At 54.4% G+C, this 14941-nt stretch overlaps 1 protein-coding gene across 6 annotated transcripts; it reads right to left on the bottom strand.

Annotated features, from left to right (window-relative positions):
• Nucleotides 1-1015: 1015 nt before the first annotated feature.
• On the bottom strand, nt 1016-14633 carry EPHX3 (epoxide hydrolase 3). Of its 6 annotated transcripts, none has more exons than XM_070373221.1 (8): nt 14398-14633; nt 13194-13570; nt 12906-12991; nt 12316-12473; nt 12089-12217; nt 10735-10838; nt 10519-10655; nt 1016-1272 (listed from the first exon to the last, which is right to left on the bottom strand). In XM_070373221.1, the coding sequence occupies exons 2-8, from the start codon at nt 13434-13436 to the stop codon at nt 1182-1184; spliced, it is 948 nt and encodes a 315-aa protein (XP_070229322.1). In that variant the 5' UTR covers nt 13437-13570; nt 14398-14633; the 3' UTR covers nt 1016-1181. The 6 variants fall into 6 exon arrangements, with proteins under 6 accessions (XP_070229322.1, XP_070229325.1, XP_070229323.1 ...); XM_070373224.1 differs by lacking the exon at nt 1016-1272 and adding an exon at nt 3677-3798 and having other exon boundaries at nt 14398-14630; XM_070373222.1 differs by lacking the exon at nt 1016-1272 and adding an exon at nt 3812-9208 and having other exon boundaries at nt 14398-14631.
• Nucleotides 14634-14941: the final 308 nt, after the last annotated feature.

A 14941-nucleotide genomic window follows, 5' to 3' on the forward strand; every position in this document is an offset into this window, starting at 1 on the left:
CATCATGATGAAGAGTAGTCCCCTCTCACTGCAACCAGAGGAAGCCAGTGCACAGTGATGAAGACCCAGCACAGCCAAAAATAAAGATAAATAAATGTATTTCCTGGGAGTTCCCTGGTGGCCTAGGGCTAAGGATTCCAGGCTTTCACTTCTGCGGCCCTGGGTTCAGTCCCTGGTTAGGGAACTGAGATCCTACAAGCTGCACGGTGCAGCCAAAGTACATAAATAAATAAAAATTTTAAAATGCATTTCCTTCTAGCTATAGGGAATGCTGTACTATTTCCTGCACATGTCGTGGCTTTGCACGTGCTGGTCCCTCCTTCTAGCATGCCTATTCACCTCCATTCCTGTACCCGGTAAATTCCTATTCTTTAAGATTTCAGCTCCAGGAAGTCCTCTCTGCTCCCCACCCCTGGCTTTCCTAGCATACTTTCACCCTACCACTTGGCTTGTCCACAAGGGGCTGGGAGTGTCTGTATCCTGCCTTTATCCCCTCTTCTATAATGGGGGCTCACCAGTGGCCAGACATCACACAACATGAGGTGGGCACTGAGAGGGTAACGTGGGAGGGAACTGGCTGAAGGAGTTGGCATGCTCAGTCCAAAGGAGCCACCACTGGAGGCCCAGACGACTCTCCTCAGTAACTTCTAGGTATCTGGGGGTCCTGAAAAGGGTCAAGTGGCCCAGGGGACAAAGGTAGAGACTTCAGTGCCTCCCCTGACCCCCCTGAGAAAGGATTTTCTGCTGCAATAGATGCCCTAATGGGTGCTGAGCTCCCCATCACAAGGAGCAACCAAGAACCTGGACACACATTTTGCTAGGCAGGAAGTCCAAAGTCTCCTACTCTGTTGACCCAATGATCCCTGGCCTGTGGCAGACAGAGACAGAGAGGAAGCAGTAATGATGAAAAAACAGGCTGAGTATAGCACAAGGGGAGTGAGGACAAAAAGAAGATACGTTTACAGAGCCCCTACTGTGCATCCTTCTCTTTTTCCCTTCCAATTATTTATTTACTTTCTTTTTGGCCGCCCTGGGTCTTCATTGCTGCATGCAGGCTTTCTCTAGTTGCGGTGCTCAGACTTCTCATTGTGGTGGCGTCTCTCGCTGTGGAGCACGGGCTTTACAGCGTGCAGGCTTCAGTAGTTTCAGCACACAGGCTCAGTAATTGCGGCTCATGGACTCTAGAGCTCAGGCTCAGTCATGGTGGTGCACAAGCTTAGCTGCCCCGCGGCACGTGGGATCTTTCCGGACCATGGATCGAACCAGCGTCCCCTGCATTGCAAACAGGATTCTTAAGCACTGAGCCACCAGGGAAGCCCTGTCAGTCCCTTTCTGAAGCCCCCAAATTCTGAGGACACCAACTCAGCAAGGCAGAAAGTGAGGGTCCCCGCTCCGGTTTTCCTCTGCCCTCCAGTCACAGTGGCAGGAATAGCCCAAGGTGTCCAGATCCCTGGGGGTCAGGACAGTCAGAGCAATTATTCCCATGGCTTTGCAGCAGGCAGACACCCAGTTCCCAACATGGTGGGGGGTAGGGGTGGGTTTGAGCCGTCTCCCTTGCCCCTGCTGGTTGCCTTGGCCAGGGACTGCATTTCTCCTCAATGAGCTCAGTCCCCAGGGATGCAGGACCTGGGGCCAGGCCAAGACACAGCTGCTGGGCCCCGGCCCGCTGACTGGGAACCTGAGAATGTGCCCTTCGCTTATCCTCTTGGGACCACAGTCCTGTCCTCTGCATATGAAAACTGGGGCTAGGCCCTTACACCCAGGCTGTGGGAGCCTAACAAGAACCAGCAGGAGTGAGGGCCGCTGGGTTATGGGGCCTGGGCAATGGGGGGAAGGGATGGACCCCAGGGGTTGTGGGCTGCAGACCCAGCCAGTGATCCTGACCACTGCCTCCCTGGAGCCCTCTCATGCTCAAACCCTTCATGGCTTCCCATTGCCCAGAACGACATCTTCCTCACCAGTTTCTCTTCCCTGTTTCCCAGTCCTAGCTTTTTTTCTGGCTGTGTGCTGGGGCCTTGGCTGCTGTGCAGGGTTTTCTCTAGTTGCAACGTGCTGGCTTCTCATTGCAGTGGCTTCTCTTGTTGCGGAGCACACGCTCTAGGGCACTCGGGCTTCAGTTGTTGTGGTCCGTGTGCTTAGCAGTCGTGGCTCCCGGGCTCCAGAGCACAGGCTCTGCAGTTGTGGTGCACAGGCTTAGTTGCCCAGTGGCACATGAGATCTTTTGGTACCAGGGATTGAACCCATCTCCGTTGTATTAGCTGGTGGATTCTTTACCATGAAGCCACCAGGGAAGCCCTCAGCCTTTCCAGTTTTCACAATGGCTGTACCCACTGCCTGGAACACCTTACTCCAACTTGGGAGACTCCTGTCACCTGACAGCTCACTCTGGCCCTCCAGCTCTCCTCACCTTCGTTCAGTCATTTGACAAACACACACTGAGCAACTACTTCATGCCTGACCCTATTACAGGTAGAGGTGATGAAGACCGAGCAGGTTCCTGCCCTGATAGGGGAGACAGATAAGAAACAAGGAGGTAAACAAATAAGAAGCCTAGAATGGGACATGAGAGGTGAAGAGATTTCAGTGTAGGTGATGGAGATGGGAGTTGCTAACAAGGGAACATTAGAACTAAGACATGGGTCTTCTCTTGTGGTCCAGTGGCTAACACCCCAAGCTCCCAATGCAGGGGGCCTGGATTCCATCCCTGATCAGGGAACTATGAATAGATCCCACATGCCACAGCTAAGGAGTTTGCATGCCACAACTAAGAGTTCGAATGCCACGATGAAGATCGAAGATCCTATGTACCGCAACTAAGACCAGCCAAATAAATAAATAAATAAAAATATTTAGGGACTTCCCTGGAGGTCCAGTGGTAGAAACACTGTGCTTCCACTGCAGGGGGTGCGGATTCCATCCCTGGTCGGGCAAATAAGATCCCATGTGTTGCAGTGAGGCCAAAAAAATAAATGAATAAATATATCTATGTTATGTTCAGTTGCTCAGTCGTATCCGACTCTGCAACCCCATGGACTGCAGCATGCCAGGCTTCCCTGTCTTTCACCATCTCCTGGAGTTTGCTCAAACTCATTGAGTTGGTGATTCCATCCAACCATCTCATCCTCTGTCACCCCCTTCTCCTCCTGCCCTCAATCCTTCCCAGCATCAGGATCTTTTCCAATGAGTCGGCTTTTCACATCACGTGGCCTAAGTACTGGAGCTTCAGCTCCAGCATTAGTCCTTCCAATGACTATTCAGGGTTGATTTCCTTTAGGATAGACTGGTTTGAGCTAAAAGAACTGTGATCTGAAAGGAGGAGCTTTTCAGACTGTAAGCTGTAAGCCAGAGAGGCAAACAGTCTGGTAGCATGTTCCAGGTGGAAGGAAAAGAAAGTGCAAAGGCCCAGAGGAGAGAGGGGTGGGTGGCTAAGAGGAGCAGCAAGGAGGCCAGGGTGCTGGGTGCAGAGTGAGCAAGGGGTAGGTGCTCAGGGAAGCTGATGGGGGCCGAGTTCCAAGGGGCCAAAGATCTGGGTTTAAATGAAAAGCACAGTGGACACCACTGGAGGGGTTAGGCCGAGGGAAGCTGACCTGATCAAGGTTGGAAACGAAAAAAAAAAAGAAGAAGAAAAAAAAATGGTTGGAAACAATAACACCACCATTTCCTTTTTTTTTTTTAATTTTTTTATTTGGCTGTGCTGGGTCTTGGTTGCGTCAGGTGGCATCTTCATTTCTGCGTGTGGGATCTTCAGTTGCGTCGTGATGGATCTAGTTCCCTGACCAGGGATTGAATCCGGGCCCCCTGCATTGGGAGCGTGGAGTCTTTAAGCACTGGATCACCAGGGAAGTTCCAACACTGCTATTTCTTCTCCCAGGGATCCTTCCTTGCAGTTTCCCATGGGCTCTGCTGGCTCCCATGGCCTCTCTCAGTTCCACTCTGACCCTTCCCTGTGATCCTACCTGGCTCCCATAGCATTCTGAGCTCTGTGGGCCTCTGGCTTGCTCACTGCTGAATCCCTGATGTCTAGTATAGAGCCTGACACACAGTAGGTGAAATAACGGTCACCTGAATGAATGAATGAATATACCCAGCACGTGTCAGAGGAACAGCAGGACCCAGGTGCTGGGACTTGAACCTGCTCGAAACCAGTCCCTATCTGGACATGGACATGTCTGGCCTCAGTTAGACCAGGGCTCAGTCAGAGCAGGGCTGATAGGGCCTCCTGAAGGAGGAGTGGGTGGGAAGGCTTAAAGTGGAAGAAAGGGGAGTGAAAAGAAAGGAACTCACTTCCATCAAGCACCTACTGGCTCAACAGCTCTGGGCAGGGGAAGAAGGGAAGCCATACTCCCACCCTTGGTGGGGGATGGGCAGGCAGTGGTTTCCCTGCCTTAAGACCCTCCACTGGGTAGGACATCCCAATGGATGTCTTGGCCTCACAGGCTGTGTGGTCAGACCACTCCAACCTTCCTTGCCCAGGGCCTCACCCAGGACCCCATCTCTTCCAGCTCACCTCTGAACTAAGACACTCTGTGTGTGTGCGTGCGTGCATTTTTTAAGTTGCTTCAGTCATGTAAGACTTTGTGCGACCCTAGGGATTGTAGCCTGCCAGGCTCCTCTGTTCATGGGATTCTCCAGGCAAAGAATACTGGAGTGGGTTGCCATGCCCTCCTCCGGGAGATCTTCCCCACCCAGGGATCAAACCCGTGTCTATTATGTCTCCTACATTGACAAGCAGGTTCTTTATGACTAGCATCACCTGGGAAGCCCCAAACACTCTGACACCCTTTATTACTTCCTTGCCGCCCCAGCTCCTGAAACTTGTCTTCCTTCTCCCCTGCAGGTGTGGCACTTGTCCCCCACCCATGCACTTTTCCTCTTGCTTCAGAGAAGGGGAGCATTCCCCCCACCTTGGCTTTTCATTACCTCTTTCTTTGGCCATAGGCTGAGGTCTCTTCTGTGACAAAGTGAAGTGTTAGTTGCTCAGTCGTACCCGAATCCTTGAGACCCTATGGACTGTAGCCCGCCAGGCTCTTTTGTCCATGGGATTCTCCAGGCAAGGATACTAGAGGCGTTGCCATTTCCTACTCCAGGGGATCAAACTCGCATCTCCCGAGTCTCATCATCGAAGGCGGATTCTTTACCATCTGAGCCACCAGGGATTCTATGATAAAGTGAAACCTGCAGCAAACGCTCATTTCACATGCACACCCCTTCCCTGAGCTCATCTCTCTCCCCTGCATCTCTCCCCACTGCTTGCTCCATTCTTCCCCTTCTCCATTCTGCTCTACACCCCAAGAGGCTGACCTCTACAGACTGTATCAATGGACATCCTTGTCCTCTGGCTTCCAAGTGGGTTTGGCCAATAGGAGGCACTGGCAGAGGATGAAGAGGTGGGGCAGGGGTTAGGGGGAGGGAGGAGGAGAAAACAGGATATTAATTCACTTGTATCTTTCCTGGTAGGGTCACCACTTCAGCTGACTGTATCACTGGACCAAAGGTCCTGTCCATACAATCCACAGGGTATTAAAGAGCAGAGAAATCATTTGGCCAACAAAAGTCTGTATAGTCAAAGCTATGGTTTTTCCAGTAGTCGTGTATGGATGTGAGAGTTGGTCCATAAGGACGGCTAAGTGCTGAAGAATTGATGCTTTTGAACTGTGGTGTGGAGAAGACTCTTGAGAGTCCCTTGGACAGCAAGGAGATCAAACCAGTCAGTCCTAAAGGAAATCAATCCTGAATATTCATTGGAAGGACTGATGCTGAAGCTGAATCTCCAATACTTTGGCCACCTGATGTGAAAAGCTGACTCACTGGAAAAGACCCTGATGCTGGGAAAGACCCTGTCCCCTGGGAAACAAGGGGGCAACAGAGGGTGAGATGGTTAGATAGCATCACCAACTCAATGGACATGAATCTGAGCAAACACCAGGAGATAGTGAAGAACAGAGAGCCAGATGTGCTGCAGTCCATGGGGTCGCAAATAGTCAGACACAACTTAGCGACTGAACGACAAACAACACTGAAACAACAAACCTCTCTCTGGGCTCTGCTAACATCCTTCCTTCCCCCTTCCTAGGCAGGGGGATCCGGAAGTGGTCATGCCTCTTCGAGGGTGCTCACTGGGGTTTGCTGCACTAACCCCTGTTGGTTTCCTCAAACCCTGCCCACTGTATATGGTCCCTATAGCAAATCTGTCTCAAATTGCTCCATTTGAATGTCAGTTGTTCCCTCCAGGCTCCCGACTGGGGTCCCCACTCTTCCCTCCCATCTCCACTTAACTGCATTCAGAGCATCCAAGTCTACTGTCCTCAGCCTGAATTCTCAGGTTTCCTCCCTCACAATCTGCATGGCTCAATCCTCCAAATCTCTCAGTAGCTTTTGATACCATGGGCTGTGCATGCCTCTCTTCCTTGACCTCCTCCCCCACCATTTCTGGGGCATCACCCTTGCCTACTTCCTCTGCTGCCTAACCCTAACCCCTCCTCCTTTGCCTGTCTCTTAGATGCTGGGGGCTCCCAAGTCTTGTTTGTTCTCCACTCTGTTCTGGGGAGGCTTCATTCTCTCTCCCAGCTTCAGTGCCCTTTTGCCTCACCAAACATGGATGCTTGCTGGATTATCTTTGAGTGAGTTATGTCGCGCAGTCATGTCCAACTCTTTGCAACCCCGTGGACTGTAGCCCACCAGGCTCCTCTGCCCAAGGGATTCTCCAGGCAAGAATACTGGAGTGGGTTGCCATTCCCTTCTCCAGGGGATCTTCCCGACCCAGGGATCGAACCCAGGTCTCCCACATTGCAGGCAGATGCTTTAACTTCTGAGCCACCAGGGAAGCCCATTATCTTTAAGGATAAGCCCAGGGATTATCTTTATCTTTAACCTATTAGATGCTTCCAGGTTCCTGCCTCAGGGGTCCCGCTCCCTCAGGTTGAATATGCCGCAAACGTGCTTCTGGTCTTCTCTGGGATTCTACTCCTCCTTCGAGTGCCTGGACTTCATCCTCTATTGCCTGGACCACACCCATTCTCCTTCCAGGCCTCCCCACCTTCAGTCTTCCCCCTCTGGTCCTGCCCCCTTACCAGCTCCCAAGTAATATTCCAGACATGCAGATCTGTCTGGGACCCTTCCCTGTGGCCCTGGTCGTACTGGAGATGTGGCTCCTGGCCTCGTGTTGGAATCATTTTGCATTCCCACGTCTTCCCATCCCAAACCTTCCTCCCAGTCCCACAGAAATGCTAAATGACTTGTGCACGGGAGGTTTCTGTGGACTGGAGCACATTCCAGCAGGATTCAGCTCTAAGGCCGCCTCCTCCAGGTAGGTGCCCATCCCATCCCCTCGCCCCTAGTCCCTCATTCCACTGGGGTCTGACAACATAGGGCTGGGAGAGTCTGCCCGGCTGTATCTCCCCTGTCCGTCCACTGGTGCAGGACCACGTATTACAGTTGGTAGCAAGGACATGTTGGAGAAGGCAATGGCACCCCACTCTAGTACTCTTGCCTGGCAAATCCCATGGACGGAGGAGCCTGGTGGGCTGCAGTCCATGGGGTCGCGAAGAGTCGGACACGACTGAGCGACTTCACTTTCACTTTTCACTTTCATGCATTGGAGAAGGAAATGGCAACACACTCCAGTGTTCTTGCCCGGAGAATCCCAGGGATGGGGGAGCCTGGTGGGCTGCCATCTATGGGGTCACACAGAGTCGGACACGACTTAAGTGACTTAGCAGCAGCAGCAGCAACGACATGTACACGAGTGGGTGAGCGAATGAATGAGTGAATGATAAGTGAGTAAACGATGGAAGGTGATCTGGAGACGGGAGTCCGGAGCAGGAAGAGGGTGACTCGGTGTCTGGGAGGGGCCTCAGTCAGAGTCCAAAACCTCCGGGTGTCGGCTCCTCCTCAGCTCTAAGAAAGACGCTCCCGGATTGGCTCAGGCTGAGAGAGGCGGGTTTTGGCCAAGCCTCTAGTTGCTATTGGCTCACTTGCCAGGACTCTGCCCAATCAACCCGATCGCCTCTCCCCTCTGCCCACCACACCGCCTTTCGCCCGCCAGCAGGCGCGGAGGCGTAAGACGGCGCCTTCTCGTTACCCTGACAACCGTCTGCGGACCCCCTCCCCCGTCGCCCTGGCAACTGTTCCAGGCCTCCCGTCAGCCTTCTCCTGGGCCCCTCTGGTCACCCAGACAACCTCTACCCGTTCCGGTTAACCATCAGCCCTTTCCCCGTCACCCTAGCAACGGTCACCAGACCCACGGCCAACCCTGCCCGCCCCCCGCCCCCGCGACACACCGTCTTCATCCTGCACACAGGCTTCCTCGACCTAAACCTTAACTAAGGTCCCGGGCTCCCTCTTCCTCTCGTTCATCTTCCTGGCCCCTTGATTGCGGCGAGGAAGAGTAGAGGGAGGAGGTGGAATGGGTGGGGTCTGGGGGTCCCGGCTCAGATGGGGCTAACAGACCATCTGGTTCTGAGGCTGTGCGCGGCTCTGGGCCTATCTCCTCGCTCTCACTCTTGCGTGAGAAGTTCAGCCGCCACAGGGAGCTTCTCAAAATGCAAACCATGTCCCTCCCCTGCTGAAAACCCTCCCTGGCTCCCCTTGAGAATCAGATCCGAACTCTTTGAAGCCCCTGGCGGTCTGGCTGTGGCCTCTTCCTCGAGCCTGCCCCCTCGCTCCACCCTAGCAGGCACTAATCTCCACACTGTTTGCTACTCCAGTAGCCCAAGCATACCCCAGCCTCTGACCTTCCTGTTACTGCTTCCCACTCCCTGAAACGAAAACCTTTTCTGGGACTGGTCACACACCCACGTTGCTCTTTCTGCCTCTTCTCTGTTAACTCCAGAAGGGGGCCTGTGTCCTTGAATACACTCTATCCTCAGGGCCTAGAACAGCTCCTGACACATATGATGAGTGAAAGGATTTTTATGCAGGGGACAAAGGAGGACAGAGCGGATAACCAGCAGGCAGGCTTTGGCTAGGCAGGCCCATCCCGGAGATAAAAGTGAAAAAGTAAAAAGTGTTAGTCGCTCAGTCATGTCCAAGTCTTTGTGACCCCATAGACTGTAACCCACTAGGCTCTCTGTCCAGGAGATTCTCCAGGTAAAAACACTGGAGTGGGTTGCCATGCCCTTCTCCAGGGGATCATCCCCAACCAGGGATCAAATCCGGGTCTCCTGCATTGCAGGCAGATTCTTTACCATCTGAGCCACCAGAGAAACCCCTGGAGATAAGAGAAAGGTATTAATATTTCTGAGACCCTCAGACTGATTCATCACACTGCTGCAAGTCCTGACAGTGTTCCCAGAGGCCAGGACAAGGCCTAGGGAGATAAAAGTTAATGCTGTGACCGGCTTGGGGCTGGATAGTTCACCTTTGATGTGTATGATCTTCACTTGGAGGCTGGAGCCAAGAGTCCCCAGGAAGAATCAACAGAAATTCTGGTTAATTTGGAGCAGAAGAGTCCAGGAACTGGGGAGGCAGGCCAGACACCCCAGATGGCTATTTAGGGAGCTGGTCCCTTCCTGTGCTGAGTCCACAATCTTACTTATCCTAACAGAGCCAAGAGCTGTTTTCCCATAGATCTGAGACAGAGATCCCAGGGATCTTTCCCAGGCTGGGGCGGGAGAATTTGACCTCATAAGGCCAGGAGTCATGACCGGGAGGGAGATCATAGGAGTTTACCCAGGGCCTGGCTGGAGAGGAGGACCTCCACCTGCCTGTGTGAGTGAGGAACTAAATTTTTCATCTTTATTTAATTTTAATTAACTTGCATTAACATGGAAGTAGCCAGACGTGGCTACAAGTACTGTATTGGACAGAGCAGCATTTAGCTGAGGACTCCAGACTGGCGGTGGAAGCCAGGGACAGAAAGGTCATAGTTCATGGTCAACGCAGCTCTGGGCTTTGACTTTGGCAAGATGGGTGGGGCCTCATGGAAAGGAGAAGTAGGACACTCGTATCTAGCTCCCCAGAGAGGCACACCTGGTTCCCAGGGGTCAAAGTGCTTGCTCACACGTGCATACATGCCTGCCTGTATGTGAGCATATGAGGGTGGTGTGCCTGAGGGTATCCACAGAAGCACTTGTGTGCAGTCTAGGAATTCCATCCGTGTGCATCAAGAGTCCATCCGTATATATACAACCTGGGACCATGCAAGCCAGTGTGAGAACTCCTGGGTGCATGCAAGCCAGTGAGCTAGGGCCATCAGTCCAGCAGATCTTGCAAGAAGGCCCACATATACTGGTGCATTTCCACAGGGTTGGTCTGGGGGATCCAGTGCCCCATGCCTGGCAGGATGTGGGCTTCGAGCCGGCCTGGCACAAAACGGCTGCTGATGGCCTCTACCAGCCCTTGCTCAAAATAGGGGTCCTTCTCCCCCCATAGCAGCAGTGTGGGTGTGGCCAGCTCCTGGGGCTCCAGGGGGAAGGTCCTATGATCAAGACAGACAGACAGACAGGCAGAAGGATGGCTGCCCCACCCCCACCCCCATGCCCACAACTCTCCTGAGCCTGTCAGGCCCTGGGTCCTCACCTGAAGATGTTTCGATAGTAGTTGAGGGGCCCGGTGAGGCCACCAGGCTGTGAGAAGTCATAAAGGAAGGCTTCAAGTTCACTGGGGGTCAACTGTGGAATGCCCCTCTTGCGGTGGGTGAGGGTGGTCTTCAGGATCTGGGCATAACAACAGGACGCCGGCTTCAGTCCCAGCCCACGACCTTCCACCCAGCCCTGGGCCTTCACCCTACTGCACCTGGAAGTCAGACATGGATAGCAGCTTCTCGGGCAGCCAGGGAAGCTGGAATAGGAACACGTAGTTGGAACGGAAGAACTGGCCGATGTGGTGCAAAGAGTAGTCTAGGGTAGGGAGAGCGAGGCAGGTGTGAGGCCTGGGTTTCTGCAGGCCCCACACCTCTGCACTTGACACACACCCAGATCGTGCACACAGATATGCCAAGACTCAGGAATACCATGGCTGCCTGCCTGAGCCTGTGGGGACACTCAATGGTTCTCTTGGCCAGGGAATAAGCTTGTCTCTCTCCTAAGTGGCCACTGTACCCACAGAATGGGGGCACTTTCCTCCACAGTCCCCAGGAGCTCCCTGAGCCACTGGCGTGCTCCCCCTGCCATGTCTGAATGCGTTTCTCCTGCCTCATTCAGCTAACATTTATTGACCACCTACTGGCCCTGTTCTAGACTCTGGAGATATAGCAGTGAATGGAACAGACAAAACCCTCTTGCCCTCAGGAAGCTGGAGATGGAGACAGATAAGAAACAACAAAAAAAGAAAGAGAGATAATACAGCTCTGACTACAATTCTGGGATTTAAAATTAGGTGATGTGATGGACACTTGGTGGCCAGAGAAATGACATCTCAAATGTTATTGTAGTTGCTTCTGTTTCCCCAACTGGACCATGGGATAATAACATTTTCATAAGCCCAGGAGGCTTGTGTAGGTTACTCTATGCAGGCTCCTTGTCAAAGCAATTGTAGGGCCTTTCCTGGTGGTCCAGTGGTTAAGAATGCACCCTGCAATGCAGGGGGACATGGGTTCAATTCCTGGTCTGGGAAGATCTCACATGCTGTGGAATAACAAAGCCCGTGTACCACAGCTATTGAGCCTGTGCTCCAGAGCCTGGGAGCCACAACTCCCAGGTGCTACCAGGGCAGCACCTCTGCATGACGCCCACATGTGACAACTACTGAAGCCCACACACCTAGAACCCATGCTCTGCAACAAGAAAAGCCACCACAATGGGGAGCCTATGCACCACAACAAAGAGCAGTCCTTGCTCATGGCAACTAGAGAAAGCCCACGTGCAGAAACGATGACCCATCACAGCCAAAAATAAAATAAATAAATAGTAGATCTTGGGGGGAAAAAAAGCAATTGTAACCTGTAAGTGCTCACAAAAATGTGGATTACTCCTTGGTGTACTGTCATGGATTATAGATTGACAGCACCATGGGGGAAGGAAGCCAGGTTTACCGTTGTGCCCCCAGCCCCTGGAGTGGTGACTAGGATGGATGGACATAGAAGTGCTGACACAGACATACACACCCCTTCACACAAGCACACTCCAGCATCCAGGACTCCCCGACACACCTTGGTACACTGACATGGGGGCAGCACTGACCACTACCATTCGCTCCACCAGGGATGGGTAGTAGATGGAGAAATTCCAGGCTAGGAGTGCACCCCAGTCATGGGCCACGAGGATACACTTGGAATAACCTGGCGGGGAAGTCAGAGGAAACTGTGTAAGTGAGATGTCAGGTAGAGGTGAAGCAGGGGTGAGGGGGGCCAGGGCTGGGACGGGGGCACCTCCCTACCCAGGCCCAGAATGACATCCTGGATATCTGCCATCAGTAGGTCTATGGTGTAACAATCCACATCCTTTGGCGCATCGGAGGGGCCGTATCCCCGCAGGTCCACAGCCACCACGTGGAAGCGGCTCTGAAACTCCCGGAGCTGGTAGCGCCAGGAGAACCTGTTAGGCGGGCCAGGGAGGGAGGTTGAGTCAGGGTACCAGGGCAGCACCTCTGCATGATGCCCAGCAGGGACCCTGGGGTGACCCCCACTTTCCTGCCCAGGACTTCGCAGAAGGGAGGATGGGGAACCACAGCAGGTCAGCTGCGCCCTGGATTCTGGACAGCCTCAACATGGATATTTCTTCGTCCCATCCCTTCAGGGCCTTCTGTCTCCATCTATCTCCGTTTGGACTCCTGTCCTCCAGTCTAGGCCCGATATACTTTGCCTTAGGGGCTCCCAGTCTACCCAGCCCTTGTCTCCGTCTCCTCAGTGCTCTAGTGGTCCAAGCTCCACACCTCCCACCCCACCCCACCCCTCCCGCCCGCCCGACCCCACCCCTTCCTCGCGCATCCGGTCCTGTGCGTCCCAGGACCCTGGGCCTCCGACATACCAGTTCTCAGGGAAGCCATGCAGAAACAGCATGAGGGGCCCTTTGCCGCGTCCAGCGGAGACATAGTGCAGGCGCAGGCCCGAGCTCTGGGGGAGGGCACAGTCTGAGACCTGGGAAACCCCTCTTCCCCGGGCTTGAACACCTCCCTTCTCCCAGGTCACATGCATACTCAGACTTGGATTCAACCATTTGCCACTCCGCACCAATCCAACACGGGCCGGCCTTCCAGGATCCTTGAACCTCGAAAGCCCGGTGACGGCGCCCCTTCCGCACCCCCGTCATGCTCACCCTGAGAATAAGGAAGCAGTGCTCTCCCAGCGTGGGGTCGCTCAAGCAGACCGGTGGGGTGTGCCGGGGGCGCCCCAAAAAACCGCGTCGCGGCCGGCACATCACGTGTGTGAGCGCGATGCAGCCATAGACAGCTGCAGCCACCAGCGCCGCCGAGAACACGAGGCTCCACATAAAGGCACGAAGCAGCTTCAGAGTGAGGCGCGAGGGCGCCAGTAGCGCCGTCACCACCAGCTCGGGCATGGCTCCGCGTCCCGGGACTACCGCGTTGCCGTCTGGGGTATGGGCGAGGGGTGCGGGCTGCAGCAGCGAGGCGGGATCTGGGCTGGCGAGCCCGCCGCCTTTGGTTTGGAGCCCCTCCGTGTCGTCGGGCTTTGCTGAACGCACCGAGAGAAGAGGCGGGCGGCTCAGACCGAAACTGCCATGGCTTACAACTCAACCAAGTGCTAGATAAACACCTGGGCGCGACAGTGGCAGGGAGCAAGGCTCGAGGTGCGGGGGAGGAGGCTGCGAGGACGAGACTCAGGTGGTTGGGGTGGAACCTTGGGGAGAAGGGATGCTAAAGACTCGGGCTGTGGGAGGGATCTAGAAAGGCTTAGGCGAGTCTTAAGGGGCGGGGGTCTAGTAGGACGACGGAGTTGGCTGGGTGATCGGGTGAGGGGGGCCCGATCTAGAGGGAGACTGGGGTCTGGCCTGAACAGAAGACAGCAGGCGCTGTGGGTGAAATGGGCGGGGTCTGGGGCAAAGGGGCGGGGCAATGCAGGGTAAGTGCAACCTACTAGCTGGAAATGTGGGCCCCAACTAGGCCTAAGAACCTTATATGGGCTAGGGGCGCGGCTTAGGAGGCCGGGAATGAGGATGGAGCCTAGAGAAGGCGGGCCCTAAGTTGGGCGGAGAAGCCCCGAGGCAGGGTCTGGATGGTTTCGGTGAGAGGGATGGACCAATGAGCTGGGAGTCGGCCTGGTTACGGGCCAATGAGGCGGGCCGGGATCGGAACCTAATATGGCGGGTCAGGCGGGCCCGGAAGCGGAAGAAGGGGGATAGGCAGTGCCATGGAGAAGGTTAGGAGGGAATCGCGGGCTGTCGCCGCGGCCCAAGGAGGCCTCGGGAGCTCCTGCCGCTACCCTCATCTCCCAGGAGCTCCCCTCCCTGGAGCGCGCGATCCTCCCCTCAGTCTGACTCCAAGGGACCTGGCAGTACCTACACTAAGCTCTGGTTCCAACGGTGGTCCAGCCGCCCAGACCCCGCGCCGGCTCCAGTTGGTCCAGCGGATCCGTTGGCCCCCCCTGCACGCCTGTGATTGGATAGCGGCGGTTATTGACGTGCAGGCTACAGGTCCAGCCCCGGAGCCAATCCGCAGTTGTTGAGACCGGGACTCAGCCAGTGAAGACCAGAGCTTAACTCCTAGAGGGCAGGCCCGGCCCGGGCCCTGGAGAACCGGACTGGTCGAATCACTGGGACTCTGGTCAAAAGAGGAAACAGAGCAGGGAGGGTTGGACGAGAAGCCCGGCAGGGTAGCTTCTTCCTCCTCCAGTTTTGCAATCTTCCTCCCAAGATCCTAAACATTTCAAAGTTACTCATTACTTAACCGTGATAATAATCCTATTAAGTGTAGATACTATCACCTTCCCGTATTATAAACCAAGAGCCTGAAATTCGAGTATTAAGTCATTTGCCTGAAGCCTAACAGCTGACTCAACAGCAATCAAGGACTTGAGAAAAACAGCAGTCTTGGGCTCCACCTCTTC

The sequence above is a fragment of the Bos mutus genome, chromosome 7 (genome assembly GCF_027580195.1).
Source record: "Bos mutus isolate GX-2022 chromosome 7, NWIPB_WYAK_1.1, whole genome shotgun sequence".
Classification (NCBI taxonomy): Eukaryota; Metazoa; Chordata; class Mammalia; order Artiodactyla; family Bovidae; genus Bos; species Bos mutus.